This window comes from Lepisosteus platostomus, chromosome 2 (genome assembly GCF_059453375.1).
Source record: "Lepisosteus platostomus isolate fLepPlt1 chromosome 2, fLepPlt1.hap1, whole genome shotgun sequence".
Classification (NCBI taxonomy): Eukaryota; Metazoa; Chordata; class Actinopteri; order Semionotiformes; family Lepisosteidae; genus Lepisosteus; species Lepisosteus platostomus.
In genome coordinates this window covers 34,074,898-34,102,872 of record NC_142612.1, presented here as the reverse complement: position 1 = coordinate 34,102,872, position 27,975 = coordinate 34,074,898, and the positions used below count along the sequence as shown (strand labels likewise).

General features: G+C 39.3%; 2 protein-coding genes and 1 long non-coding RNA gene across 4 annotated transcripts in view; 1 reads left to right on the top strand and 2 right to left on the bottom strand.

Moving 5' to 3' along the window:
* The first annotated feature begins 39 nt into the window (after nt 1-39).
* On the top strand, nt 40-26,630 carry LOC148676344 (uncharacterized). The gene is made up of 3 exons (XR_015926463.1): nt 40-256; nt 4,937-5,046; nt 12,623-26,630. It is a non-coding gene; the product is annotated as an uncharacterized LOC148676344 (long non-coding RNA).
* On the bottom strand, nt 467-7,843 carry LOC148676345 (interferon alpha/beta receptor 2-like). Its single transcript, XM_088606671.1, has 7 exons — nt 7,711-7,843; nt 5,916-6,045; nt 5,425-5,600; nt 4,848-5,005; nt 3,785-3,947; nt 2,914-3,029; nt 467-1,662 (listed from the first exon to the last, which is right to left on the bottom strand). Exons 1-7 carry the CDS (start codon nt 7,757-7,759, stop codon nt 1,453-1,455), a joined length of 1,002 nt encoding a protein of 333 aa, XP_088462797.1. The 5' UTR covers nt 7,760-7,843; the 3' UTR covers nt 467-1,452.
* LOC148676343 (uncharacterized) overlaps nt 26,085-27,975 on the bottom strand; it is a 16,103-nt gene continuing 14,212 nt past the window's right edge. For both annotated transcript variants that reach the window (XM_088606640.1, XM_088606634.1), the window contains exon 9: nt 26,085-27,838. In XM_088606640.1, coding sequence (XP_088462766.1) covers nt 27,095-27,838 — 744 coding nt within the window. In that variant the 3' untranslated portion in view covers nt 26,085-27,094. The remainder of the gene's footprint in view (nt 27,839-27,975) is intronic.

Below are 27,975 nucleotides of genomic sequence, written 5' to 3'. Positions count from 1 at the left end.
CACGGTGCGCTGGTGTTCGGGGGAGGTGTGGCCGAGGCAAACAGTCCAAAGGAGTCCGTGGCAAATCTATGAATGTAGCAAATGTCCAAGACCGGGTAATCCATCCTGACAGACGAACAGAGTTAAAAGCCGGAGCGGGATCCGGTAGAGGGTCGGGCGAATAAAAGTTGTAAACGGGACCAGACGCTCCAGTCCCGGACCCAGAAGGTCAGGACGCCGTAGAAGTCGATGCTGCTGAGTCGCTCCTGGACTTCAGGTAGGCGGGCTTCAGGGCATCCATCATCCATCATCCTGGATGCCCTGAAGGCACGGGGCTTTATAGCACGGGGGGCTGGAACTGGAGGCAAGTGCAGGGGATGAGTATAAAACAAGGAAGGGCTGGAGCCTCCTTAAGAGGAGGGGTTTACAGTACGAGCGTAACAGAGTTCTGAGGCAGCACTTGTACAGGACATTGGAAAAAGGAAATCCGCAAACACAAAATACTGGTACGTTAACTCCATTAACACTGCAACAAAAGGATATATGAAGTAGGTAAAATCCTAGAGTTGAAAATGTAATAAGATAATTAGTAAACAACATGTAGTTCCCCCCTCTGTACTTTGTTACAGATATACAATTTCCCAAAATGATTATTTAAATGTCTTTATATCATTTATGTAAGATGTGTGCATTATTTCAAACATGGAACCATCTTTTTGTCTTTTCATGTTAAGAACTGATATATTTATACCCTGTAAATGCAGGTCAAGCTGGTAGAAGAAGTCAGTTGTAAGGTGTGGAAGAACGTCTTTCATGTTAAGAACGCATGTGATACAGTATAATTGTTTGTCTGATACAAGTTATCTGTAACTATGGTCTTTTTACAATTGTAGTTAATGCACCTGTATTATGGCATACTGTATTTCAATTTTCTATTCAAATCAAGCATACAAATTGCACAAAAATTCTATTACTAAGCAAACATTTTATTAATTTACAATTCACAGCTTTGTAACTATACCTGCTTAACACTTAAAAAAGGATTATATTAGGTGACTGATATTTGTGTGTATGAGGAAACATGAAGGCACAGTCAGTGTCATGTACAGTATGACATCAGAATTGGTATAACTGGCATGAACAAAATCAGCCATTTAAAATGATTATTTTGGGTAATGCCAAGATACAGTCATTAGTTACTGTAGCTACTGTACAGTTAGCTCAAATTTGTGTTTACGGTTTAACAAACAGAATAACAGTAACAGAGGCAAGTTTAAAAAAGTTATTCTCTAAGTGATCAAAGTGTTTTCCCAAGTCAAAAATGTTAATGAAACAGAACAGTGGGAAAATTAAACAGCAAAAAATAATGATTCCTTAGAAATAACAAAATAAATGATCTAGAGCAGCCGCCCTTCTTTGTAATGCAGTAGCAGGTTTATGGCTCCTGGCCTGCCTTCTCCCAGCAGTGTAGTTTCAGGGAAAGGTAGTGAGTGTACTGGTATTAGCTTCTCCTACCAAGTACCCATAGCCCTCGTTTTCTTCTCTCACAGTTTCCTCTTCCTCTTTGGGGTCCAGAGACTTTGAGCTAAAGCTGTCTTTCATGTTGTCCTGTACAACATCAGCCATAGAATATGCTTCTGCAGCAACACAGTGAGGAGTGGCAGTGCTGGAACTCATAGACGCCTAGACAGAGGGTGTGAGGGAAGGAGGAATGTTTTACTCTCAGATGCTGGAATGAGGTGCAATAAGTACATATATGTAAAGGAACAGGTAACTGGTTTATTCCATGCTGAAAAGAAAAGAAAGGAAACATAACGTTTCAGCAGTGGAGCATTCTTCAGATGTCAAGAAGAAGGCTCCACAGCCGAAACGTTGTGTTTCCTTTCTTTTCAGCATGGAATAAACCCTTTACCTGTTCCTTTGCAGCCTATGCATGCTGACGCTACCTATTTGAACTATTTCAGTATATACAGTGGTGTGAAAAAGTGTTTGCTGATGATCTGAAACATTTCAGTGTGACAAACATGCAAAAAAATAAGAAATCAGGAAGGGGGCAAACACTTTTTCACACCACTGTATATGGAGTCCATTATATGCCAAACAAGAAAAAACAAATGTTTATCTATAGCTATCCAGCTATTGAACCAGGTAGTCTATGGACACAGGGCTTAAGGTGGAACTTCAGCCTGAATGTGAAGAAGTCCATCAATGGGCAAGCACACATACTGTACCTGTACATATAATTCAGAAATGCCTAATCAACACAGCCAGAAGCCAGAATATCTTTGGAATGTTGGATGACTTTGTAGACTCCACACAAAAGGTGCTTCAGTCTGGAATCAAACCAAGAAGCTATGCAACAGCAGCAGTAGCAGACATGCTACCAGTAAATCTATATAATATAGAATGTATGGAGTTATAGAAACAGTTTGATCCAACATATCTCTCACATCTGTCCATTCAACTAAAGTGATGTAATAAAACACATCCAAGCTAAAACCAAGTACTGTAGGGAAAAAAGGATACAAATCTGATTCAGAATCATTCAATTGTACACTTACTAAGCCTGGGTAATAGAGATCTCAGGTGAAACAAAGAGCAGAAGACAAAACAGTACAGTAAAAGGATTGATTATGTTGGGTGACTGATATTTGTCTGTATTATTGAACATGAAGGCACTGTCAGTGACATGTATGTACATGCATCGTAATCGGTATTACTGGTATTACTTTAAAGATCAGGACTACTGGATATAAGAATAGTTGGTACCCCAGTTCCCCAACTCCATTATAATGAAATAATTTTCCCTCGAGACCCTTTGCAGATTTCCCCCCACAGTCTGTGTGTGAGGCGCCCGGCCCCTCAAAAGAGGCCACAAGTTGGGCCACCTGGAAAGTGAAAGCATGCTCAGCAGTGCCGATGGCTCCTCCTTACCAGCACCCATGGAAGACGCTTCTTGAGAGAAGATGACAAGCCATGGCAGAAGAAGGAACCACAAACCAGGGCAGTCAGCAAGATAGCAAGGCTCATCAGGCCCAGCGTGACTGGAACTGCAAAACCAGCACAGTGCACTACTACTTTCATATACACAGCATTTGACAGACTAGAAATGATTGTTCTCATCTTAAAGTCTGATTACTACAGTACATCCGAGATAAGGAAGTGCTATGTTAAAATAATAGTTTTTATAGAAATACAAGAGTAAGGTACAACAGTCTAAAAAACACAGGAAAAATATACTTAGGAATGTTCTGATCAGTATGAATGTAATGCTTTTGTAATAAGTTTAGTGGAAATGTCAGATACATCAGTGCAATCTAACTCAAGTTGCACCCCTGTGAACTCCTTGAGTGACTTGGGTCACTGTGACCAGCATTTTAACACCTGCCCTGAGTCTTTGTATATAAGAGCATGATCTATTTCTTGTAAGTGCCTTTTGAGGCATAACAGTGAAACTATTAAACAACACAGTTTCAATAAAAAACAGGAACATATGTCTGAAGCCTGTAAATGAGGTAATATGTTAGAAAAGATGGAGCTTTATTTATTTTAAAACTACAGCTGGTGTTGTACATAGAGCAACACAATTTTTACTGTTAATGTATTTTTTAGTATAAAAGCAGTTCCTGCTTAAATGCTATGGTGAGTCACTGCTGTATTTAAAGTCACTGAGACACTTTTAAAGACTAAGGACCAAGGAAAGAACAGCCTGCGGTTCCTGTGCTATTTCTCGTCCCAGTAGGGCTGAGCTGAAATAACAGTCAGACATTAGCAGGACTTCTGAACACTTTTGCAGCTACTGTACCTGTGTTGACTGGCTCTGGACTGGTGAACGCACAGCATGGTTGGGATGTCTGGGAGTGGCGAGTGAAAACAGTTTGCATTTTCGCAGTGATGCAGTACTCCGTGCCAGGTTCCAAATATTCAATAATTATGTCTTTATCAGAAGCCACAACTTGTACAGTGAACTATAAAAAAGGAGAAAAGGCACTACAGCAAACACTTAGTCCTCTGGTCCAGCCCATCATTTCTACTTTGTTGGTGCTCCTTCTATGAAAGACTAAGCACTTTGATTGGTCATTCTGAAGGTTTACCATGGTGAATTTATTTTCACCCATTTATGGTGCTTTTGCTTCAATTTTGTTATTATTTCTTACAGTTTTAACAATTCTTCATTGTGCCTTACTACACTGGCCCTTGAGCCAATGAATGTGTAGTACATAAGCATCCTTCCATTTTACTAATTGAATATTTGTGTAAATAAAATACATTAAAAAATACCACATAAACAGAATATGACTTCTATTCTATATATGTTTGTTGGTCTTTATACATGTTTTTTTCCTATTGTGTTGAACCTATAATATATGTTTCCAAACTTATTTTTTTCTCAAATGTTTTGTGTCTTACTGGAGTTTCTGCTAACTTTATGCTTGTTTTCTTACTTATTTGTAATTAACAATGTATTCTGGGAACACTTTAGAGTGTCACTTACTGAGAATCAATTGCTGTGTATTTGGACTTATTTCTGTCAGTGCCATTTATAATTTTGGAGAGTGGGATATCACTAACATCAAACCTTAGTTTTTTATTGGAGATGAAATGTTCATTAGGTTTGGCATCAAAACAAGGTTTGTGAAAGCAAAAATAGAATTTCCTTGAATTCAAAGCTCTTTGCCTTAAAAGGGAAGTGGTGTTTTAGAAGATAGAAACCACATGCGCTTACATGCGCTTAAGAAAACAAAGTCACTTTCTTGAAATCATTGCATACATCATTATTTATAGCATTAGCATGTTTTTGTACAAAATGGAAAAAAAGCTGCTCTATACATTTTCAAAGAAATGTGTAGTAATTGTGCATTTCTTGCCTTGCTTCCATCTCTGAGTCTCAACACTTCACAGATATATTTGAACCTGTGGTGAAATTCCAGAAAGCGATGCATTCTCTTTCCTTTAGGGGGACTGATCTGGAGACGCAGGCAATTTCCACAGCCAGAGACAGCAAGCTCAGGGGGCCCCAGGACAGCTAGGAGAGAACAACAGTTTCAACCGCCTCTTAAAATAAAGGTACAAGGCTAACCAATGTCAAATGTCATTTCGATAAGTGTTGTGTACTGTAGTTTCTGTGGCTTTAACTTAGCTTTGGTGTAATTTACAATATTTCCAATCTGTCTTCACTGTGCTTCATAACTTGAGTCCAATTCCCCATAACTTAGAAACACAGCGCATGATGTAAGTTATAAAATACAGTATTAGAAGGAAGTATTAGAACCATGGAAGTACTGTTGATATCAAGCTGCAGTCCAACCATGGTGTGCAGTACAACACACATACCATTGCAAATTTACTCAGGTACATTTTTCCAAGGGTGTTTTAGGGGGCTCTTCTGAAAAAGGGCCTGCTACATATCAAATTCTGCAACAGAGCAACAAAAGCTGGTCTTACTGTCTGAACTGGGGTGGAAAACGTTCGAAACAGACCAGTTGGATATTTCTAGCTCTGTGAAGGCTTGGACCTGAGCAACGTAGAAGCTGGAGATAACCTTGAACTCCTCTGTCAGGTCACACTGTCTGGGGCTGGTGACTCTGAGACATGTTCTCACTGGAGACCATGTGTTCTTGCTAAAGTCAAGAAGAAGAGAAAAAATATCAGACTGGTTTTTGTTTAATTACATTTTGTCAAAGACAGACTTGAACAAACTTTGGCCTTACAGGATACAACCCTAAAATCGATTGTAACAATTCTAACATTGGATTCTAACAATGTGGAGCAAATTCAAATTTTGATCATGTAAGCAGAGAGCTCACAGAATCCATTTATTTGAGAGACGATTTGGAACCAAGACAAGAGCAGACAGTTCAGGACTAATCAAAAGGTTACATGCATTCCATGTTTCTCCCTCCCCTACCCCTGAGGGAGAAGTTAAAGATTCATACATAAAATGGAAATATTCTGCTCTGTATTGAGCTTCTGTTGGAGTGCCTGGTCCTGGATCCCATTTGAGAATGTGCTCTAGGTTTAGAGAGTCAATGGTGACATTAACAGGAGCTGGGAGGGAGCACAGACCTGAAACAGAGAAAAACAAAACATAGATACTGTATATTTCTTTCAAGAATAAATTTTCCCTATACAGTTATTCAAATACACAAAAATGAAAAAAAGCACAAAAGAACAGAAGACCTTTTACAGACAAGAAGGAAGCCATTCACATTTATTAAATGCAACAAGAAAGTTTGCTTGGCCCTTGGTAAAGGATTGTTCTCTCTTATTTACAAGTGCAATACCAGGCTACTGTCAATTGTTTACATCAAGCACCTTATACCATAAAAACTGTCCAAAACAAACTGAACACGCCTTGTTGATTCAATAATTAAACTTCCAGTAACTTGCTTTTGAACACGGATGCTTGCATACTGTACATTATTTATTATCCAGAAGTGCTCTAAAAAAAGTTTCAGTAGTGAAAGCATGTCATGTCGGACACATTTCTTTTTATCAATACAGGAAGCTTAGGGAACAGCTTAAGTCCACAATGGTATGGATTGGCTGTGATGGTACAGATATCTTGAACACAGTTCATGCTGCAGAGCCCAGAACAACTGGGTCTGGGTTGGATGATGTTGCTGTTGAGCATGATGAATCCACAAATTCATCCCATGTGTGTTCATAATGATAGTAATGGCAAATCCTACAATTCAACAACATACAGTATGTATGTATCAAGGAATGATCAAGTCTTAATTTTTCATGTACTGTATGCACAAGATCAAAAACATGATATATATAAAAATAGATATCAGTTTAATTCTGGAAACAGTTGGTTACTGTAGCTGTGTATGATTGTATTCATATTAACAAGGATTAGTCAATAATAATTTGAATTCAGTTTTGCCTTGGCTGTAGTTCAACTTCATAGGTCAGCTGTAGCTGAGAAAATCCTGTGGTGTGGCTGACCACACCACAGGATTATGAAATCTCCTTTTTAAAACTGTATCCAGACATTGATGAAGAAGTTGTCTTACAGTAGGTGTTATGGAAGATTTGTCCTTCTTATACTAGAGACGCTGTCTTACTGTTTAGGATGTGTGTGTTGTTTTATAAGTCAAAGCAGAGAACAGAATTGAACCATCACCTAAATATTCAGAAAGAATGAACCTCTAGAACCTAAGATGTAAGAACATTAGTGAAAGCAGGGACTATAGTGAGGGCATTTTGGATTGTGATTTTTTTTTTGAAAAGTACCCAAAAATGTTGCTTATGGTTCTTTTAATACTCTCTTTCACTAAGTGACAGCCACATTCACAAACTGATAATCATAATTAGCCTCATATACATTGTTCTGCCTTATTTAAATGTTTTTCTTATGTTTAATGCCATTAGTTAAAGTGATCCAGGCTATCTAGGATTTTCTTGAGTGAAGAATGCAGGTTATCACTTGAGGTATCAAAGTACTGCTCTGTGAACAAGCCCATGACAGTTCTTCACTAAGCTATCAAGAAGTCCTACTGATTTAACTGTTTACATTACTTACTTACACAGCAGTTTATATGTATATATTTAAGTGTAGTAACTTACACAGCAGTGTGCCAAGGAGTGGGCTATTTCAATGTAATCATATTTATCAGACGTTCAAACAATACTGCATATGATCTCCATATAAACGTTATTACTGCAAGCACCTCTGTGCTCTGATCCAGCTCACAAAAATACACAACAAAACAGATTTCTTACCAACAACTGACTGGAGGAGAAGGCTTGAAATTATCAGTAAATGAGCCATTGCTGATCTTATCTAAGATTCCCACCTTGCAGACTAGAGCTTGCCTGGTAGTTACTGTTCTTTTAAAGGGACGCTAAGTTTCAGTTTCCCTGTAAGTCCCTCCCTGTGGCAGTTTAAGATGAGTTTCAGAGTGTACCCTATACTGAACAGCAAATGTGACCTCTGACTATTGAATATTTCAAGAAATTGTCCAAGTAACAAACATACATTTGCAATCTATTTTGAAAACCTGTTGTGCAGCAGATTATTTCTTCTGTCAGGTATGGCTGTTTATTTGTATATGGAAGCACTGTGATAATAGTAAAATGTTTGATCATTTTTTATTTTTCAGGTACAGTCATTGAAGTTGCAATTTTGTGATTCAATTTAATCTGAACATGCTGCATAATGTATATGGCTTGCAACTGAGAAAAAGTGTATAAATTAGCATTTTCACAGCTATGTACTGTTTCTTGAGATTGACTGATGGAGTTCAAAGGTTTTTGCTATATACTGTAGTACAATCTGTTTCTTGTTTACTGAAACTAATGGGTTTGTGTCAAGATGTGGTTATAGGCATAAACAACACAAGAAAGGAAAGGGGAGTTAAATATTTTATAATAGATTGAACCTATCTAGACTATTGAAGGTTAGAAATAAATATCATTTATTCCTTAATGGCTGAAGTAGACGTTTTGTCTGATACTTCCTGATAGATTTTTTTTCTATCTGATATTCATTTATTCTATCTTCTATATTTCTATATTCATTCATTTATTATTTTCTTTTTCATTTAAGTATTACATATGTGTGTAGTTGCTTGCACGTAAGATCAGACCAATCATGAGGAGTTTAAGCTGAATCTGAATAGAATAGAGCAAATTTAAAAAGGCTGGAAAAGTGAAAACCACTGTGATTGCTTTTATAAAGCACTATGGTCAAATCTAGCTGTATTGAAATACTGATTTCAATCAGACATAATTCTGATCTGATGTTCTTGCAAATCCACAGCCTGTTGGTAAATAACGAGGTGGAATATAAATATACTTAGCTTCCACTACTGAGCTAAAACCTGGAGTTCATTTTCAAAAAATATCAAAGTAATGTGCGGTCTTGTGTTACAGTATGTCCAAGTGAGAAAAAAAAAACATCTCGTGGACATATGAACCAAGTGTTGTCAATCGCTATCTGAAATGTTTACAAGAACTAACAGCATTACTCAAAGATAGTTATTTTTAATTTAGTTGCTAATTAGCAACAATGTATCATATTATTATTTAATATTTTGCTCTTGATATACTTACAATTAACACGAATTTGACCTCCAGTCTTAACTAAATAAGTATAAAAACAGATCACTGTAGTTTTTTTTTTCAAAACTGGTGATACTGTATATAATAAAGAAAACAGCAATATATGATAACATATTAATAAATAAATGCTATTTACATAACATAATATAATCAATACATATATTTTTATACAAAACTATATAGCAAAATCTGAGTTGCATGTGCTGCATTTTGTGCGCTTTTTCCGCCCTTTTTGAAAGTGACGGGTTTTTTAAAATCCCAATATGATCAGTTAGAAAAAGGCAGTAACGATAGGTGAAACTGGTATCTTTCTTTAATTGCCAGAACGTAGAGTGACATCCGCTTTAACATATTGTCTTTTTCTATGTGTTTCCACTTGCCAAACATTTACCGCTAATTATGTTCTCAAAGTTTCGTTTTTCCTGTGGCTTCTAATAAAACTGCGCCTCTTTCATGTAAACGAGCCGTTAGGTCCGTTAGTTCTTTGTTCTGCGTACAGTACGTCGTTTGGTATCTTACCCGCATGACTAAGGAAAGGAAAGTGCTTGTTTTCATGAAGAAGCACATTTACTTTAATGTGTCCTAGCCAGGTCAGTCAAAACCTGCATCATATAAGGAATGAAAGTGCTGTTTTTTTCTGCTATAAAGGACACCTCAAATCTCTGATTCCAAACGGGCTCAAACTGAGAAAGGAATATACAGTATGATAAATAATCCACACTACCTAATCTTGGTCCTTATAGCAGTAACACCTGCAGTGCTGGAAGAAGCTGTTAAACTGGTCCAGTTAATGGTCAAAAACAGGTCAAAACCACAACTACAGTATTTATTTTGAAAATCATCCTCTGAGCCCTACACTCCGCAAAGCCGTGATAATACATACAGCTTAACTTGTCCATCTGTTAAATTTTCAGGCTTCATTTTCAAATGTGCTCTGTCAGTCAGATAAAAATCACCTGACTCCACTTGTCTGCCCATTATAATATTTCCATTTTTTAGGTACGCCAGCTGGCTGACTGTCAAGATGTGGATATGTGGATAGCACCCTGACAGTGGCATACATTTTCTGCTGTAATCTTTAATATACACTATAGGTAGTTATTTCACACTGATAAGTGTAAAATCTGCTGTCAACCACTTTCCTTTATGGAAAGCATAAATGATGCTTAACTGAATAGGGCACAATGTCTACAGGTTTGCATTCCACCTCTGCTTTTAATGACCCAGTAGAGCTCACTGTTAACTTAAGCAATTTAACCATTTTAAATCAAAGGTCTTTAGCTGTTGATTTAAAGAGACCTAGACTTCTGGTGTCTAGCCTTCCAGGACTGGTCTTGCACTCAGTGCATTTTCTGTCAAGCAATGAAGTGGCTGGAACAAGAAACTCACACTTATTTGTAATAAATACAGCCAATGATCAGCATGTTTGAATTCTAGCAATCAGCTTTGCTGAGCATCTAAAGTGTCTCTGCCATATGTTACGAAGTGTTAATCAGGACCCTTGCAGACAGCAGAATCTGGAAGGGAGTGAAACAGACACGGGAAAGAGACGACGAGGAACTGGGCTGGTAGATGAACAGGGGGGCATGTCGACGGTGCACTGGTGCTCGGGAGGGCGTGGTCCAGACGAAAGTCCAAAGCAGGGAGAGGGGATAAATAATGGGGATAACCAGGCGTTCTGTGCCCTGGACTCAGCTGGGTCAGGACACCGATAGGAGGCCTATGCCCTCAAGCCATGGACATAGGGCGAATTGGTGGGTAACTTGGTGGCCTCCGGGCATCTGACTTTTAAGGAGAGGTTGGATTGGAGACAGGTGTACATTATCAACTAAAATGTGAAAGAAAATGTGTGCTCATTAAAAATGGGTTCTAATGTCCCAGTATAGTGACAGAGACACTACACTGTAAAAAGGCATTGTCCTTCGGATGAGACATAAAACCGAGGTCTTGACTCTGTGCTCATTAAAAATTCCAGGGCATTTCTCTAAAAGAGTACAAGTGTTACCCTGGTGTCCTGGCCAAATTTCCCATAGGCCTTTACCAATCATGGCCTCCTAATTATCCCCATCTATGAAATAGCTTCATCACTCCTCTCCATTGATAGTTGTGTAAGAATACTGGTGTACTATGCCCTCTGTTGCATCATCTAGGTGGATGCTGCACATTGGTGGTGGTGGAGGGGAGTCCCCATTGCTTTGAGTTGAGTGTCCAGAAAAAAGCTATATAAGTGTGTTGTTATTATTATTGTCTTAAAAGGGAGCTGCAGTCCCAGCTTCTCAGACCAGTTATTAAATCTCAGTAAAAAACTAAATTAATTGACAAATTCTGGATACTGTGCGAACGTACTGTGTGGTCACCATATTATGGCAAACCCCAAATCTCGCCACGGGTGAGAGTGAGAGTTCCCATGAATTGCAATGTGAAGCGGTCCTTTCTGATCACTAGTCACTGTAATGACTAATGTAATTTGAGGGACTAGCAAATAAGTACAGGTTGTGCAGCAGACATTAAGCCACAGAAATATTCCAACGTGATCTGCCTGCAGAGTTAACAAGTAAGTTGTATACAGTATGTCAGCAAAACCGTCACGAAGTCCAGAACAATATTTCTATTGCTTTAAAAGAGATGTATTCACAAGCCCGCTTGTTTACAAAATAATAGTGCTGCTTCCCATTTTGTTGCCTCGTTCTGAATCACAGAACATGGCATACATAGACATTTTGTCTATTTTGTGGTGTTAATTGGAGGTTTTACATGTTACTGTGTACTTTTTACTTTCATTCTGGTTTGAAAGGCACTCATCAATGCTGATTCTTTCTAACCCCAAAATATAAAAAAGATCAGTTCCCTTTAAAATACAGGCTTGCACCTTAGCCAATGTCCATACATTATTTTCAATGGAAAGAGACATAACCAAAAATCTGAAAATGTTAATAGTACTGTTTAAAAAGTGCAATGATGTTTAGTTTTGGGCTTGATGAGATTTAGAGATCTGAAATACACACTTAAAGTTACTGAGAGAGATCACAGGGCCTCTATCATGACCTGTTGGAAGTCCCTATCTGTGAAATTTTGACAGTTTCAAGCAATAAATCTAATTTTCGCTGTTCTCAGCATTTCAAGCTACATGACTTTTCACAATAGAGATCATTTTTTGAACATCCAAGAACTGGTTAACAACTGAATACTCAGAGGCTTGTGTGCTGCTAAAGTATCAAACTATGAGCCTGTGCTTAGGGAACGCAGTAAAGGAAAGGATCACACTAAGCAGTAAGATCTGTGTATTAATTTATATATTAATGAAGCTGATAAACCATTAGTGGGACTATCTTTTACAATAAAAAGTAATAATGGCACGCAGATCCATAAATAAAAGTCAACTCTTGATACGCCACTTCTGAAATGTGTTACAACAACATAATTGATTGTAATCCACAAAACAGGTGTTACAGACTGTCAAAAGTGTAACTAGGGCAATATCTTGGGATTGTGTACTTAATGGCTGATGCGTTTGTTGGGTTTGGTGTGTGTAATTTTTTCTCATCTCATGTTCTCTTTCTCTACTGATAAGGGCTTCCTGCTGCATAATGTAATCAGCGAGGAGGATGTCAGTCTTCAAAGATTAGGTGACACAGTTCGCCTCAGCTACTGCAGTGAGACTCCGAGGTGATGTATAAAATGTTGCGGGTGTGGAGTTGGTGGAGAGGAAGGAAGTCAAAACACCACAACGCCTGGCAATCTGCACAGAGACATGGTTCTTGTGTACCCCCAGCTGTTTACGTCTGCTTTCCTCCCTTGATCACCTGAACATTCCTGCCCATCATTCAAGTCCTGGAGTGTTAGCTGGCGATCTTTCTGAGGAACTCACAGAGAACAGATTGGCTGGCCAAAACAAGGACAAACGAACTCTGGACAGTGTAGTGACAGGTCCAATGGAACATACCGGCCCGGGATGACCAGGACAAGACAAGCCAAGACAAGACAGGACAAGACACTGGCAAGATGACCAAGGTACTGTGCTGAGTGTTTTTTCTTCGGTGTGGCAGAAGAAAGTGTACCCAGATAATCAGGCTCAGATGTGTAATGATTTACTAGGAGCACAGAAGAGTACAGAGAGTACACTTGTTTTCTTTTATTTAATGATGGGCAGCTCGAAACCAAAAGCGCTGCTTGTAGAAAGATTTCTTTAGAAAGTACAAGTGATGTAGAGAGCTGGAAGAGACCAAGAGCTCATCTTTTCACTCTTCTGGTTAATGAGGACAGTTAATTTGTTTCATACTGTATGCCCCTTGTGGATATCTTTTTAGTTTTTTTTCTATTTTAAATAGAGAGATAGGGATTCTTACATTATTATATAGAGTACTAACATTACTATAACTACAAGTAGAAAGTAGAATAAAACTGCATTATGCAATATACCTAAATAAGTTGTTCAAAATTAAGCATTTTTGTTCAGTAATTCCTGAGTAATTCAATGAAGTGCATTTCAACAAACACTGGTTTGATAAGAAAGTAAACATTGGGCCAAGATGTCCTAAAAACCGAAAAAAATTCTGATCTAAGTTTTTGTTGCTGTTTTTGTTGCTGAAAATAATGGAAAGACAATGCACCAATGTATCAAAGAGAAAAAAATGGAAACATTTCATAAGAAACGTATTTCAAAAAGACCCACAACAGTTTGGTTTGGTTGAGTTCATTTGGATGTGTAATGATGTTAACTAGAACCAGTTGTTTAGCCCATATTGTGTAGTTTTGATCTTTTTTGACAAAGCCCACAAAGTGAGCCAAAACCTTCCAATGATCTAGTCAAAGAACATTGCTGTGAAGAGGAATGTTCCTGTGTTCACTGTCCATCTCTTCAAGAAGAGCTTGAAATTGTGTCAAGGTAGACCGAGCAACAAGACAATTCCCCATCTTCACCACTGCTGTCATCACATTATTAAGCTCTGAATTTGAAATTCTTTATTTTCACACTGGAATTCTTGATGAATAATACAAAGAAAATTTACCTTTGTTGGCAGATTTGATCTGCAATCTTTACAAATCCTTTCTGATTTCTGACCATAGCAAGGGCACTGTCAGTTGTCACAGAAAATATTTTTTTCTATCAATTTCTTTCCTCTAAATGACTAACTGCTTTATTTCCCCCTGTTGTTATGCTGTGTATGGGTTTTAGGTTGCATACTGTAGCTAACCATAGTGCCAGCAGCCATGTCACCCTGCAACTTACAATTTGCAACCCACTGAAGCTAAGCAGGTGTGAGCCTGGTCAGTACCTGGATGGGAGACCTCCTGGGAAAATCTAAGGTTGCTGCTGGAAGAGGTGTTAGTGAGGCCAGCAGGGGGTGGTCACCCTGCAGTCCATGTGGGTCCTAATGCCCCAGTATAGTGACGGGGACACTATACTGTAAACAAGTGCCGTCTTTCAGATGAGATGTAAATCTGAGGTCCTGACTCTCTGTGGTCATTAAAAATCCCAGGGTGTTTCTTGAAAAGAGTAGGGGTGTAACCCCAGCATCCTGGCCAAATTTCCCGTGCCTCCTAATAATCCTCATCTATGAATTGGCTACATTACTTTGTTCTCCTCCTCTCCCCTCCGACGGCAGGCGGAGCGACGTGCCAGTTGGAGTATTCTCACTCGCATTTAAAGGCAACGTCAGCTCAAAGATTTGGTTCACACCATTAAATGGAGATGGGCGTGCCGACAAGCCGACCCTGCTGATGCGGGATTAACACTAGGATGAGAGACTGTAGCTAACCATAGTAAGTCATTTACAGTATATTCACAGTCTCATCAAGCACAACACTAAATACCATTGCATATTTTAAATGCAGCCAATAACATTTTCATTTCAGTTATGTGTGTCTCCATTGATTTGCATCCTATACCTTGCTAGGCTAGTCTGGCTCAACCTTGAAGTGTTTCTCATGCTTTATCGAGAAATGTCATTGGATACTTTATGTGCAACAAACAATACTTTCCCAATCATACATAATTAGCATGTCGAGCAAACCTGTATTCATCCTTCCAAGAGAGCTGAAAGAAGTGAAAATCTAACTTTGCCTTCTTAAGAAATAGTTTTTTGTTCTAAATGTTTGACTTAAATGTAAAAACTGTGATCAGAGTGGCATCAAGAGCTTTCGTGGGAATCAAGGCTGGCTCCTCTCAAATTAATGCAGTGAATTTAGTTGTTTTTCTTTATATGTCGAAGTTTTCACTGAGTAGTGTAATATAGATATTGACAGAGCAATGTTACCTGTCATTTAAACAAATAACTTTGAAAATACAGTATGACAAAAGCTTAGACTGTGACTCTTTTTAAATTAAATTATTATTTGCTTGTTTGGCATTTAAGTAGCTAAATAATTATATGTTTGCTTGTTTGGCATTTAAGTAGCTAAATAAAACATTGTCCAGCAGTTTCTTAAAGGTGCTTTGAGGTTGGACATCGGCCTTTATTGTTTATCCTTTATGTGTTTGTCCCAACCTTTATTGGTTCAACCTTTATGAGGCTGGCTGTGAAGCCTGTTCCTAGAACTTTCCAAGACGTTTCTGTGTAAAGAAGTGCTTCCCATTCTCTCTCTTGAATGAATTCCCATAGTTTCCAAATATGACTCCATGTCTTTGTTTTACTACTGAATGTGAAACAGTCCTTGGGATTAACCCCATCTTTACTCCTTAATCTTAAATCACTCACCTTTTTCTAGAAATCTGTGACTATTAACTATAACTTTTTTTGTGCATGGTAACCAAAGCTGAACACAATATATTCCCTGGCTTTCTGTTTTCTTTTTTTATTGTTCTCCATCTTTGTCTTGATGACATTCATTAACGTTTTGTTAATAACTTCCTACCACTCAGAATCACCAGTGTGCTATGTATATTGTAGGGTGTGCTCTTACTTAATGTGTTGGATCACTTGTGTTGGATTCTTTTCAATGTAGACAAAGAAAATGTGTCTGCACAATTATTATTTGGATAAGCAGCCAAATCACCTGTTTTAACTAGTTGCCAACTGCAAAGTGCCTGTTCTACCTTAAGGAGTGTTGCCCTCAATGATTGGAGTTATCCATTCCTACCTTGTAAAAACAGATTCTGGCTATTATAGTCAGAGCACTCTTAAGTGCTTATCCCCAGGAGAAGGAATTCAGTTCTGTCAGTCTGTTCAAGAAGCATGTTTAATTACATTTCAGTAATTAGTGTTTTTGATGCTTCAGTGGGTAGTCATGCTTATTTTATTGTCCATAGCTTGTATTAAGTAGTAGCTGTAGTTTGTATTAAGACTTAAATGTACCTACTTCTATCTTCTTTGTCACAGTTAACATGAGATACCAAGGTTTCAATAGTTACGATTAGTTAATATTAGTTAGAGCAGGTAGCTGTGTCAGCATGCGTAGGCTGCAAAGGAACAAGTAAAGATTTATTCCATGCTGAAAAGAGAAGAAAGAAAACACAATGTTTTGGTTGTGGAGACTTCTTCTGTACACTGTACACTTAGAGGGCGCTCTACTTCTCTCCTGTTCCTAGTTCCCTGTGATTATTCATGTCTTTCCAGTGTGTCTTGTTGTGTAGCCTTTTAACTTCCTGTGTCTGCTCTGCTCCTTGCTCAGCATTGAGGGTACAGATATCCTGAGACCCACCTAGCAACAGGTTGCCCCACGTCCATGGCCTGAGTGTCACGCCCTCTGCAGCCAGAGGGCGCTCCTTCTCTGTCCTGTCCCTAGTTTCCGGTCTGCTGTCCTTCCTGTCCCTCTCTTCCTTGGGCTATATATTTCCGGGTCTTGCACTCTGTCCTCGCTCAGCATTGATGTTCGGATGTCCTGAGACCCGCCTAGCACCAGGGCGCCCCACGTCCGCTCCCTGAGGGCATAGGTTTCTATACGGCATTCCTGAACTCTTTGCACTAATGAGCCCGGGCCTTTTTCCCGTCTCGCCGCTACGCATATGGGTCTTTTTCTGCTCTCCTGCTCCCCACGGTTAGTCCCTTTGGACGTCCGTGACACTGAGGGCATAGGTTTCTATACCGACATCGTCTGACCCCCTGAGCCTGGGCTAACCCCCATGTTGCCCCTTTTACAGCTATGCATAGGGTCTCTACTACTCTCCTTGTCATTCCACGGCATGCCCTTCTGACATCTGTGACAGGTATGACCTGTAACATGAAGTTGTGACCACACCTGAAGAAGGCTCCACAGCCAAAATGTTTCTGTTCTTCTCTTTTCAGCATGGAATAAACCTTTTATTAGTTAATATTATACTAATTGTTAATTGTGAAATAACAGTAATTACTGAAGCACTTACTCTAAAAATTAGGTCAAAAAGGTTTCTTTTTAAAAAATGCAGGAATTTGAAAATAATCTGGGAATCTCAGCTCCCATCTTACTGGACTCTATATCACCTCCTTATGGCTTGAATCTATACATGTAGAACATTTATCTTGTCATTCTTATATAAAATATACAGCATTGCTAATCTATTTTAAACTGTGTTAATACCAGTTGTATTGTAAATGTAGCTTGGAAAACACTTGGCAGCTATTGTTTTTGAAGGAGGCACTTTCCTCAGTTTTCTTGAATGCGATATTTATGCATTGAAGTGAGGACAGTACAGAGTCCTGTTTCCCTCATGTCAGTGCAGAGCAGTACTCATCCAATCAGTTATTCCAAAGTGGATATGATATGAAAAGTGAAATGTGATGTATTTTTTTTTTAAAGAACAGTTAAACAATTCCCAAAGCTGCAAAAAACCTTCTATATAATATTCAATATAACCTTATGTATAAAACCTCAAGAACCATATACCCTAATTTGGTCAAAGCCTCTTGAGTGAACTACACACAATGGGGTTAGGGGTCTTCCCTCCTTAGACAGGACATGACTAGTCTACTCACGTTGCCACAGCGCATCTCTTAGGATCATACTGTATATCATACTGTATAGGTTAAGAATGTCTAACTCTGGTCTTGAAGTGCCATAGTTCAGCAGTTCTTATGGGTCACTCTTGAATTAAATCATCAATTTTTAAACCCCCTGAAAAATTTTAATTTTGACCCCTTGAAGCAGATGATTTATTCAGTTAAGAGCCACATTACAACTTACATGTAGTTTGACTAAATAAAATGAAGATTCCAACACTATGTAGCTTTAAAAGGCCACATCTGGTCATTCCTAACTTAAAGGAACCAGGAAAAGAACTATATCCTCAGAACTTCTAAGGTCTTACATGAGATAAAACAGATCTTATTGACATTTCAGCCATGCAGAATAATGGGCTACTGTATCATGAAGTGAGTTTAATCAAGAAACTATGTACTCTCAAAGTAATCTCATCTAATCTCAATCGAAAGAAAGGATCTCATGTAACAAGAATAAAGGTGGAAACCATTAAGTCTAAATTATGTGTAACTTGAAATTCTATTTAACAATGTCCAAGGTATTACATGAAACAGTACAGAAGCATCTACAGGAAACACCCAAACATCTATTAGCCAACAGCTTTAACTGTTTTATTCTGAGAAACAAAAAAATGAGAAGCTGTCCATCCATCCATTTGCTGACTGCTTCATCCAGTTCTGGGTCAAGGGGGAGCTGGAGCCAATCCCAGCAAGCAACCGGCACAAAACAGGATACCTACCCTGGATTTAATGCTAGTTCATCGCAGAGCTGACAATCAGATCACACAAACACACTCACACCAGGACCAATAATGCCAGAGGCCAGTTACTCTACCAGTATGTCTTTGGACTGTGAAAGGAAAGCTGTGCACCCAGTGAACAGAGCAAGAACATACAAACTCTACACAGACAGCACCCCACATCCAAAATTGAACCCAAGACTCCACTGCTGCAAGGCAGCAATTCTAACCCTTGCACCACTGTGCCACCCTTTGAAAAAATATAAAATATACAAATGAGCAAATACAGATCCCTCTATCATCATCAATTGTATAAAAAATAACTGGGTTATATTCCACTTCATATTTGACATGAAGTAATAAAAGCATAAGACTAATTTGTGGACAGTAATTCACACTATGCATGGCAGTAGCTATCAGAGGCACTTGAATTGGGTTATTTCAAGATGGACTCATTTGCACAAACGGCACAGAACAATCAGACTGTTAGAATGTAATTATAAGAAAATGGATTTGCAAAAAAGGCTAATTCTGAAACTGAAGTAAGCACAAATCATAGGGTTGTCCCCCAAAAATAGCACGTTTGAGCCACACGTGGTTAGTTAGAAGAAAGTGGTGGAGGGGACAGAGCAGAACCCAATAGAGCAGTGTTTCCCATAGTGGGGTACGCAAAAGGTTTTCAGGGGGTACACGCCAGAATTTTATATTTTACTTTATCATAGTTTTTTTAGCTGCAGAAAACATTTAATTATGATTAAATATATGAGAATGGAAATAGTAATATGCCCAGAGTTTAGATATTATATTTTGTACGATAACGAATGCATTCAGATTTGTTTGTTTACATTGTAAGTGAGAAGCGGGTGTCACCCAAGGTTTATACAGCACACACACGTTGGCTCAAAGGGTGGAGTTTCGACGTTGCAAACACAGTTTCAACGCAGCTCATTCCGACGGTCATTCCATGATCAGTTCTGTTCGGGTGTGTATTTTTCACACGCGGAAAATACACTTGCCTTTATTGCAGATACGCAAAACTATGCTGTTGGTTATTAGTGAATCTTGAAGTGCACTCTATCAATTAACAACATTTCTCTCTTTTGTGTTTCTTAAACTCTTTAATATAAGATACGGGATGTTTGAAACGTACAACAGAAAATAATGAAGGAAATGCAAATATTAGTGATTACTGGGAAAGAATGCGGTGATATACCTGTAATGACGAACTAATTAGAGTGTGAACTATTTTTTAGTTTATTAAAAGGGTCAGGTGCAAAGAAAATGAAAAAAAATCCGCAAATACGATGAAGATGATCTTAAATTTGGAATTGTTAAAAAACAAGATGAAAGTATTTTAACGTATTAGAGGTTGTGCGAACCGGCTTACCAGCGCGGTGATGTCACCGCCCTTCCCTGTAAATAGCAGGGACTGCAGCCGCCGGGCTGACAGGAGATTTCCCTTTACCTCAGCTGGCTGGTTCCCTGTTGAGTGATGCCGGAGGCCCGCGTTCGAGTTTCTAATGGTGGGGGGCTGACCTGAGGCGGCAGTGGTGAGGGCGCTACAGTATGAAACCATCCAACCTCAAACGCCATTTCGAGACAAAACAAAGAATACCAGAGAAAGCCTATAGAATTTTTCGACAATAGATGCAAAGATTTCCAAAACTCCCAGAAAATAATGCTCAGTGTGACGGAAGGGAGAAATTATGAAAGCTTTGGAAGCTTCATGTCGTGTGGTGTAATAAATAACAAAATCCGGAGCTGCTGAAGTGATTGGTGAGACATTGGTAAAACCTGCAGTCAAAGTAATGGCGGAAGTGACGATTGAGAGATAAGGCAAGCAAAGTTATAGATCGTATTCCCCTCTCAAATAACACCGTTCATCGTAGAATCCTTGAAATGGCCGAAAATGTAAAACAGATATTATTGGCACTACAAGCTGATGAATCCACTGATATTGTGAATTTTGCTAATCTTTTAGTGCTTGTCAGATACAAGGTAAATAAAGTACACGGTGATCTTTTATTCTGCCAAACTATGCTTGGACATACAACTGGGGAAGCTATTTTTAAAGTTATTGACGATTTTATGCAAGAAAATTAATTGGATTGGAGTCGATGTGTTGAAACAAGCACGGAAGGATCTGCTAGATCCACCTACTTCTCTCACATCATTGAAAATAACCATAACAACCCCAGGCATCTTTTCTCCACCATCAACAGACTGCTAAAGCCAAACTGTCCCACCACACCTCTGTCATCGCAACATTTTTACATTTCTCTAGCTCCAAGATCGACAACATCCGTCATCACGTTATTTCCACAATACATAACATTCCCACACCTCCTCCCTGCTTGTCATACTTTTCTGGTTCCCTTCTCTCCAACTTCTCTCTTCTTGACTCTGCAACTATCAATAACTAGTTTCACACATGAAATCCACCACCCCTCTATTAGATCCCATTCCCGCCACTTTGTTTCAGTCCTGTTTCATTTCTCTCTGCCCCATTGTCCTCAGTATAATAAATAAATCCTTGAGCACTGGTGTTGTACCAACAGTCCTCAAAACCGCTGCCATTACCCCTGTGCCAAAAAAGCCTAACATGGCTCTGGACAATCTAAACAATTTTCACTCCATCTCCAACTTACCATTTCTTGCTAAAATTCTAGAACGTGCTGTCACACTTCAATTACATACAGTAACTTGAACTTGAACTTTATTGCCATATGTAACCGGTATATGTACCGATACAATGGAATTCTTACTTACAGAAAGTCTCTCAATTGTTAGAAAAGTGTAAAAAAAGTGCAGACAGTGTATCATGACAATATACAAACAAACAGTTGTGATAGTGTCAATAGTGTTAGGAGGCTGCCTGAAGACCGGCAGAGCGCATGTTGTCTTCCCTGCTGTGTAGTCGTCTGCAGAAGTTTTGGTTCTCTGGCATAGAAGAGAAATCTTTCTCTGATCAGAGAAATTAGTTTGTGTCGCCAGTGAGGGAAACACATTCGGTTCTGCCATGAACGCCGTCTGCAGGCGCGTGGGGATCTTGAAGTGCAGCCCTGATTGTCATTAGGTATGGAAGCTGCACATTCCCACGTGCCGCGGAGTGGGAAGTGCAGTGGGAGGTGTGTTCCACTGTCACACAGTAGACAATGTACAAGTAAACAGTTCCAATGTAAACAATGCAGACATGTAAACAATGACTGCAGATATGCAATAAATAAAATGATAAAGTGGTAGGTGTGGTGCGAGGGGCATGGCCAAATGTGTTTGCCAATCACACTGCTTGTGGGTAGAAGCTGTTGAGGGTTCTGGTAGTAAGTGCTCTTGTATCTCTTGCCTGAGCGCAGTGGGGTGAAGAGCCCGTGACTGTACTCTGTGACGGCCATAATTCTACCACAGCAGCAGTCCTCATAGAGCAATTTAATCTCTGTGAGACCATAGCTGATGATCTTCTCGGCCACATTCACCATTCTCAGCAGTGCCTTTCTCTCTCAAGAAGAGGTGTTGCCGTACCACACGGTGATCCCGTTGGTGAGGATGCTCTTGACGGTGCAGCGGTAGAAGTTCACCAACACAGGTACTGGCATCCCTCATCGTTTGAGGCGCCTCAGGAAATCGAGGCGCTGCTGAGCCTTCTTCAAGATAGAGTCTGTGTTCACAGGCCAGGTTAGATCATTAGAAATGTGAATTCCCAAAAATGTAAAGCTGGTGACTGTTTCAACTTTCGTTCCATCAATACTGAGTGTGCGGCCTGTGTCTCCGAAAGTCCACTATTAGCTCTTTTGTTTTATTCATGTTCAAGTCCAGGTTATTGCTATGTCACCACCTCAGCAGCTGTACGACTTCAACCCTGTAAGTGGACTCATCATTATCGCAGATTAGGCCTATTATAGGGGTGTCATTGGCAAATGTAATGATGCTTTTGTTGCTGTGTCTTGCTGTGCAGTCATGAGTGAATAGGGAGTACAGCCTTGGACTCAGGCAGCAGCCTTGTGGGGTGCTAGTGCTCAGGGTGAGTGGTGTTGATGTTTTATTACCTATCCGCACCTGTCTCTCAATAAGGAAGTCCAGCAGCTAGTTGCAGACAGAGTTGCACAGTCCTAATCCCCTGAGCTTTGTCACCAGTTGGCTGGGTATGATTGAATTGAATGTTGAACTGTAGTCCACAAAGCATTCTCACATATGAGTTCTTAGTATCCAGGTGTTCCAAGGCTGTATGTAGAGCTAGGGAGACATCATCATCAACTGATCTGTTGTTCTGGTAGGCGAACTGCAAGGGGTCCAGGGACTCTGTGATGGAGGAGTTGATGTGTGACAACACCAGCTTCTCCAGGCATTTCATCACAACAGATGTTAATGCTACTGGTCCATAATTGTTCAGGCATGTCACTTTTGCCTTTTTGGGGAGTGGAACAATTGTGGTTTTTTTTAAGGTGGGGACTGTGACAGGGAGGAGTTAAAGATGTCCATAAACACTGTGCTCAGCTGGGCCGCACATGTCCTAAGGATGCGGAGTGGTATCCCATCAGGCTCTGCAGCCCTACAGATTTTCTCCCTACTCAGAGTCTTCTGCATGTCCTGCTCTGAGAGTTTCAGAACAAACTTGCCCTGTACACTTGGGGTCTTCTCCGCAGTGTCCATGTTCAGAGTATCAAAGCATAACCACCTCATTGTAAACAACCTTTTCGAACCCCTCCAATCTTGCTTTGTCTCGGTGGATTTAGGTCTGAAATTGGTCTCGTTAAGTCTGGTGTTCCTCAGGGCTCAATACTGGGCCCCTTGCTCTTCAGCATTTACATGTTCCCACTTGGTCAGCTTTTAAGATCACATGGCCTCAGGTTTCATTTTTACGCTGACGATACTCAAATATACATCCATACCAAACCTGACACTGATGTGGCTGTCTCTATTCTAATTGCATCTCTGATATAAAAACTTGGATGACTCAAAATGTCCTTTATCTGAACTGAAGTTATGCTTATTGGCACCCCCCATCAACTTTGTAAAGCCAATCTTGTAACCCTATCTGTAGATGGTTCTGTACTTGAGATTCAGTCTAAATTGAAAAACCTTGGGGTGATATTTGATTCAGGCTTAACATTCGACCCACAGGTACAGCATATTGTTAAAACATCTTTCTTTCACCTAAAAAAAACTAGACTATGCCCTATGTTATCACTAACTGCGGCTGAAAAACCGATCAACACATTTGTCTTCTCCCAAATTGACTACTGTGATGCTCTTCTCGCTGGGGTATCTAAAACCACATTAAACAAACTACAGTATGTCTGAAACACGGCAGCCAGAATCCTGACCAGGTCTAGTGCAAGTGATCACATTACTCCTATCCTGGAGTCCTTGCACTGGCTTCCTGTCAAGTTTCATGTTGACTTCAAAATCCTCATTCTCACCTATAAGGCTCTGCATGGCTTGGCACCTCAGTACCTGTCTGATCTATTATCGCCCTACTCCCCATCTCGCAACCTTCGCTCTTCTAATTTTGGTCTCCTAACTGTCCCCAAAGCTTGTCTACATTCTATGGGTGACAAGGCCTTCTCCTGTTATACCCTTAAGCTCTGAAACTCTCTCCCCAAGGATATCAGAGACTCACCTTCTCTAAACTACTTCAAATCCAGACTCAAAACCTTCTTTAGAAGAGCCTTTACTTAACTGGTTACATTCTTTACCCCTGCTCCTACTGTATTTAGTGCCACCATCTACTGTCTCCTCTGTGTATTCTCATCATGTTTATCTTGTGTATTTTTATTGTTTATTGTGTATTTTTTTGTTTATTTTTAATTGTTGTTGTTGCTGTTGTCATTCTGTTAAGTGCTTTGAGAAGCCACTTTTAAAGGCGCTATATAAAATGAAGTTTATTATTATTATAAAAGGCATGATTTGATCTAAGAAAGGGCTTGTTCCATGTGTTCAAGCTTTTGCACCAGAAGCAAAATCAAAACACTGTTGTATACAAAGAGAAGCACTCGCCCTGCACAACATGCATGCAGACCTAAAAAAAGTACTTGATGAAGCCTTTAAAATTGTAAATTTTGTAAAAGGCCGCCCTCTGAATGCCCGGGTTTTTTCTCAGCTTTGTGATGAGATGGGCAGTGATCACACTCAACCCCTTTTTCACACTGAAGTATGGTGACTTTCTGGTGGAAAAGTTCTCAATCGCCTGTTTGAGCTTCAGGAATAATTTTTCTTGATGAAACCTTTAACCTGCAGGACCGTTTCCATGACAGGAAATGGCTACGTAAATTAGCATACAACGGAGATATCTTTGCTCATTTAAACAATCTCCATCTGTCCTTGAAAGGGAAACACATTTCTATTTGACAAATGAAGAAGGCTCCACGACCGAAATGTTGTGTTTTCTTTCTTTTTTTCAGCATGGAATAAACCTATTACTTGAACATTTCTATATTCCATGTTCAAGACAAAGCGAACGGCACAATCACAAAATTGCAACTGTGGCATAAACGTTTTAGTAGTGGTGAATTGGATTTCTTTCCATCTGTTCATGAATTAGTAATAAATTCGGCTAACGCAGTTGATAGTGATGTGCTCCAAACTATGAAGCTACATTTGGAAAGTTACAGAAAGATCTTCGTATTTCCCTGAATTGGATAACACCTTTGAATGGATAAGGAACCCGTTCGTTATCAGTGTTCAAACATCGCCAAATAAGCTCTCACATTCAGGAGAAGAACATCTCTTGGTACTTGCTTCAGATGGCTTCCTGAAAACAAAATTTGAGCAAAACACACAGACATCAGTTTGATTGGTCATTAGTTCTATATATCCAGCTTTGTCGGATAAAGCAAGTATCTTTTGCCCTTTCCTACTTTGCATTTGTGTGATGTTGCATTTTCTGCGCTAGTTGGCATGAAGATAAAAATATGAAACAGTTTTATTGACGTGGAGCCACATCCACATCTAAAAATGACAAATATAGACCCAATCTCAACACAAGCAGTTCCATCCTTCACATTAAACAGTTTTGTTATTGACAATTTCAATATCATTATTTTGTTTTAGTTTTTTTAACTAATATTTCTAATGTAGTATACATGTATAACGTGTATAATATATTAAGTATTAAGAAATATATACCATATTTTCTCTAGCCTAGATAAAATGGTATTATCACTACCCCCAAATTACCTTTGCCCGAAAAGGGATACGCCAGTAAGACAAAAATCTCAAAGGGGTATGCGATTATTGAAAGTTTGGGAAACACGCAATATATATGTGAATTGTATTTAAAATCTTCTTCCTGCATTTGTATCCCACTGGCAATATCCCACAAAACCCACATAACAAGAAAAAGTTCCTTATGTTGCTATAAAACCTTCAGACAATTTTAAAATAATCATTTAACAGTCAACAATTGTTTCTATACTTTATTTTAAAATAATGCTTTTATAAAATATCCATTTATATTTAAGATCAGCCATTCTTACAAGCAATGTATACTGAAATGTCACAAAAATTCAAAACCTGAGACCTCCAGAACTCCAGTCCCACTACAAAGCTGTAGTCTGGAGGACTGTCATTTCACATAATAGTTTAGATTAAGGCACCGGAAGTCATTTCCTGCAGACAACATTTCCACTACCTTCAATGCAATTCAGGGATCAACATGTCTAGTTTGAAATCTCACACCTGAAGAAAGCTTCACAGCTGAAACATTGTTTTCTCTCTTCTCTTTTCAGCATGGAATAAACCTATTACTTGTAGATGAGTGGGCCAAAATTCCTCCACAGCGCTGTAAAAGACTCATTGCCAGTTATCGCAAACGCTTGATTGCAGTTGTTGCTGTTAAGGGTGGCCCAACCAGTTATTAGGTTTAGGGGGCAATCACTTTTTCACACAGGGCCATGTAGGTTTGGATTTTGTTTTTCCCTTAATAATAAAAACCTTCATTTAAAAACTGCATTTTGTGTTTACTTGTGTTATCTTTGTCTAATATTTCAATTTGTTTGATGATCTGAAACATTTCAGTGTGACAAACATGCAAAAAAATAAGAAATCAGGAAGGGGGCAAACACTTTTTCACACCACTGTATACTATACAGTATAAATAATCCTCTCCAAATGTTTTCATCCACCTGGTAAAACAGGAAAAATAATTATTTGACAAATATGTTTGTGCTCTAAGCACAGTAATAATGATTATAGTTTAATTAATCATAAATCATTCATACTGTATATGATCTTTTGTTATATGAGTTTGTGTTTGAATCTGTAGGGCACTGTATAGACATTATATTACGGTATACTGACCACAAAAATATGTATTGAAACCTGGTACCTCTAACAAGTATCATTATTCATGATCTATTAAAAACTCAAAACACAGAAAATAAGTACACATCCCAAAATACAAAATGGACAAACTCAGCGTCTCATATACACACAAGGCTCAGTGTCTTCCTCCTCCTCATCTTCTGAGTCTGAACAGTAAGTCTGCGCAGGGCCCTTGCTGGGCTCTGTATTGGGCTCCTGTGTGCCCCAGTCCACAGCCTCCACTCTCACAGGGGACTGTATCAGTTCATCCTCCAGCTGCTGTTCCTGATCCTCAACTGCTCCAGCTTGGAAAGTCATTGAGAATGCCTCGTCCTGGCTTCCCAGCTTCACCGAAAACAGGTTGACAGCTAGAGAGATTTCTGCTTCCTCTCCGGAATCCTTACACTCTGTTTCAGGTTTCTGAGGTTCTAGACCAGACTGGACTAGAGGCTCTGAGATTTCAGCTTTGGACACATCCAGAGACGGCTTGTATATAAGGTCTGTGGCTTGACCAGAGTCATCATTTGTCTCAACCACATTCACACAAGGGTGCTGAACAGGACAGCTTTGTTCAGAGCCTTGCACAGAGTCATTGTCTGTAAAGGACAGAGTGCCCTCCAGAAGTGGGGTGGATTCTTCACTGAAAGGCTGTTCAGCCAGAAAGTGACGTGCTCTGTGATGGTACAAAACCTCTTCCTCATTCTCACTATCCTCACAATCACTGCAGTACACAGAAGACTGACTGCCCCTCTTCTCCTCTCCTCCCTTCCTGTGGATCTCAATGACACAAATAGGGGAGCACTTGTCTGCAACTGAAAGGCTGGTGATGGCCTTGTTGTGAATATAAATAGAAGTCTGCAGGAATAAGAAAAGAGATTGTTGAGGTCACTTGGGGTGATATAATTTGTGGCACACTATACCACAGAATCTGTACTATTATTACTGCTTTTGCTAATTTATACTAATGATTAAGATTTGCATTTAATTAGTAA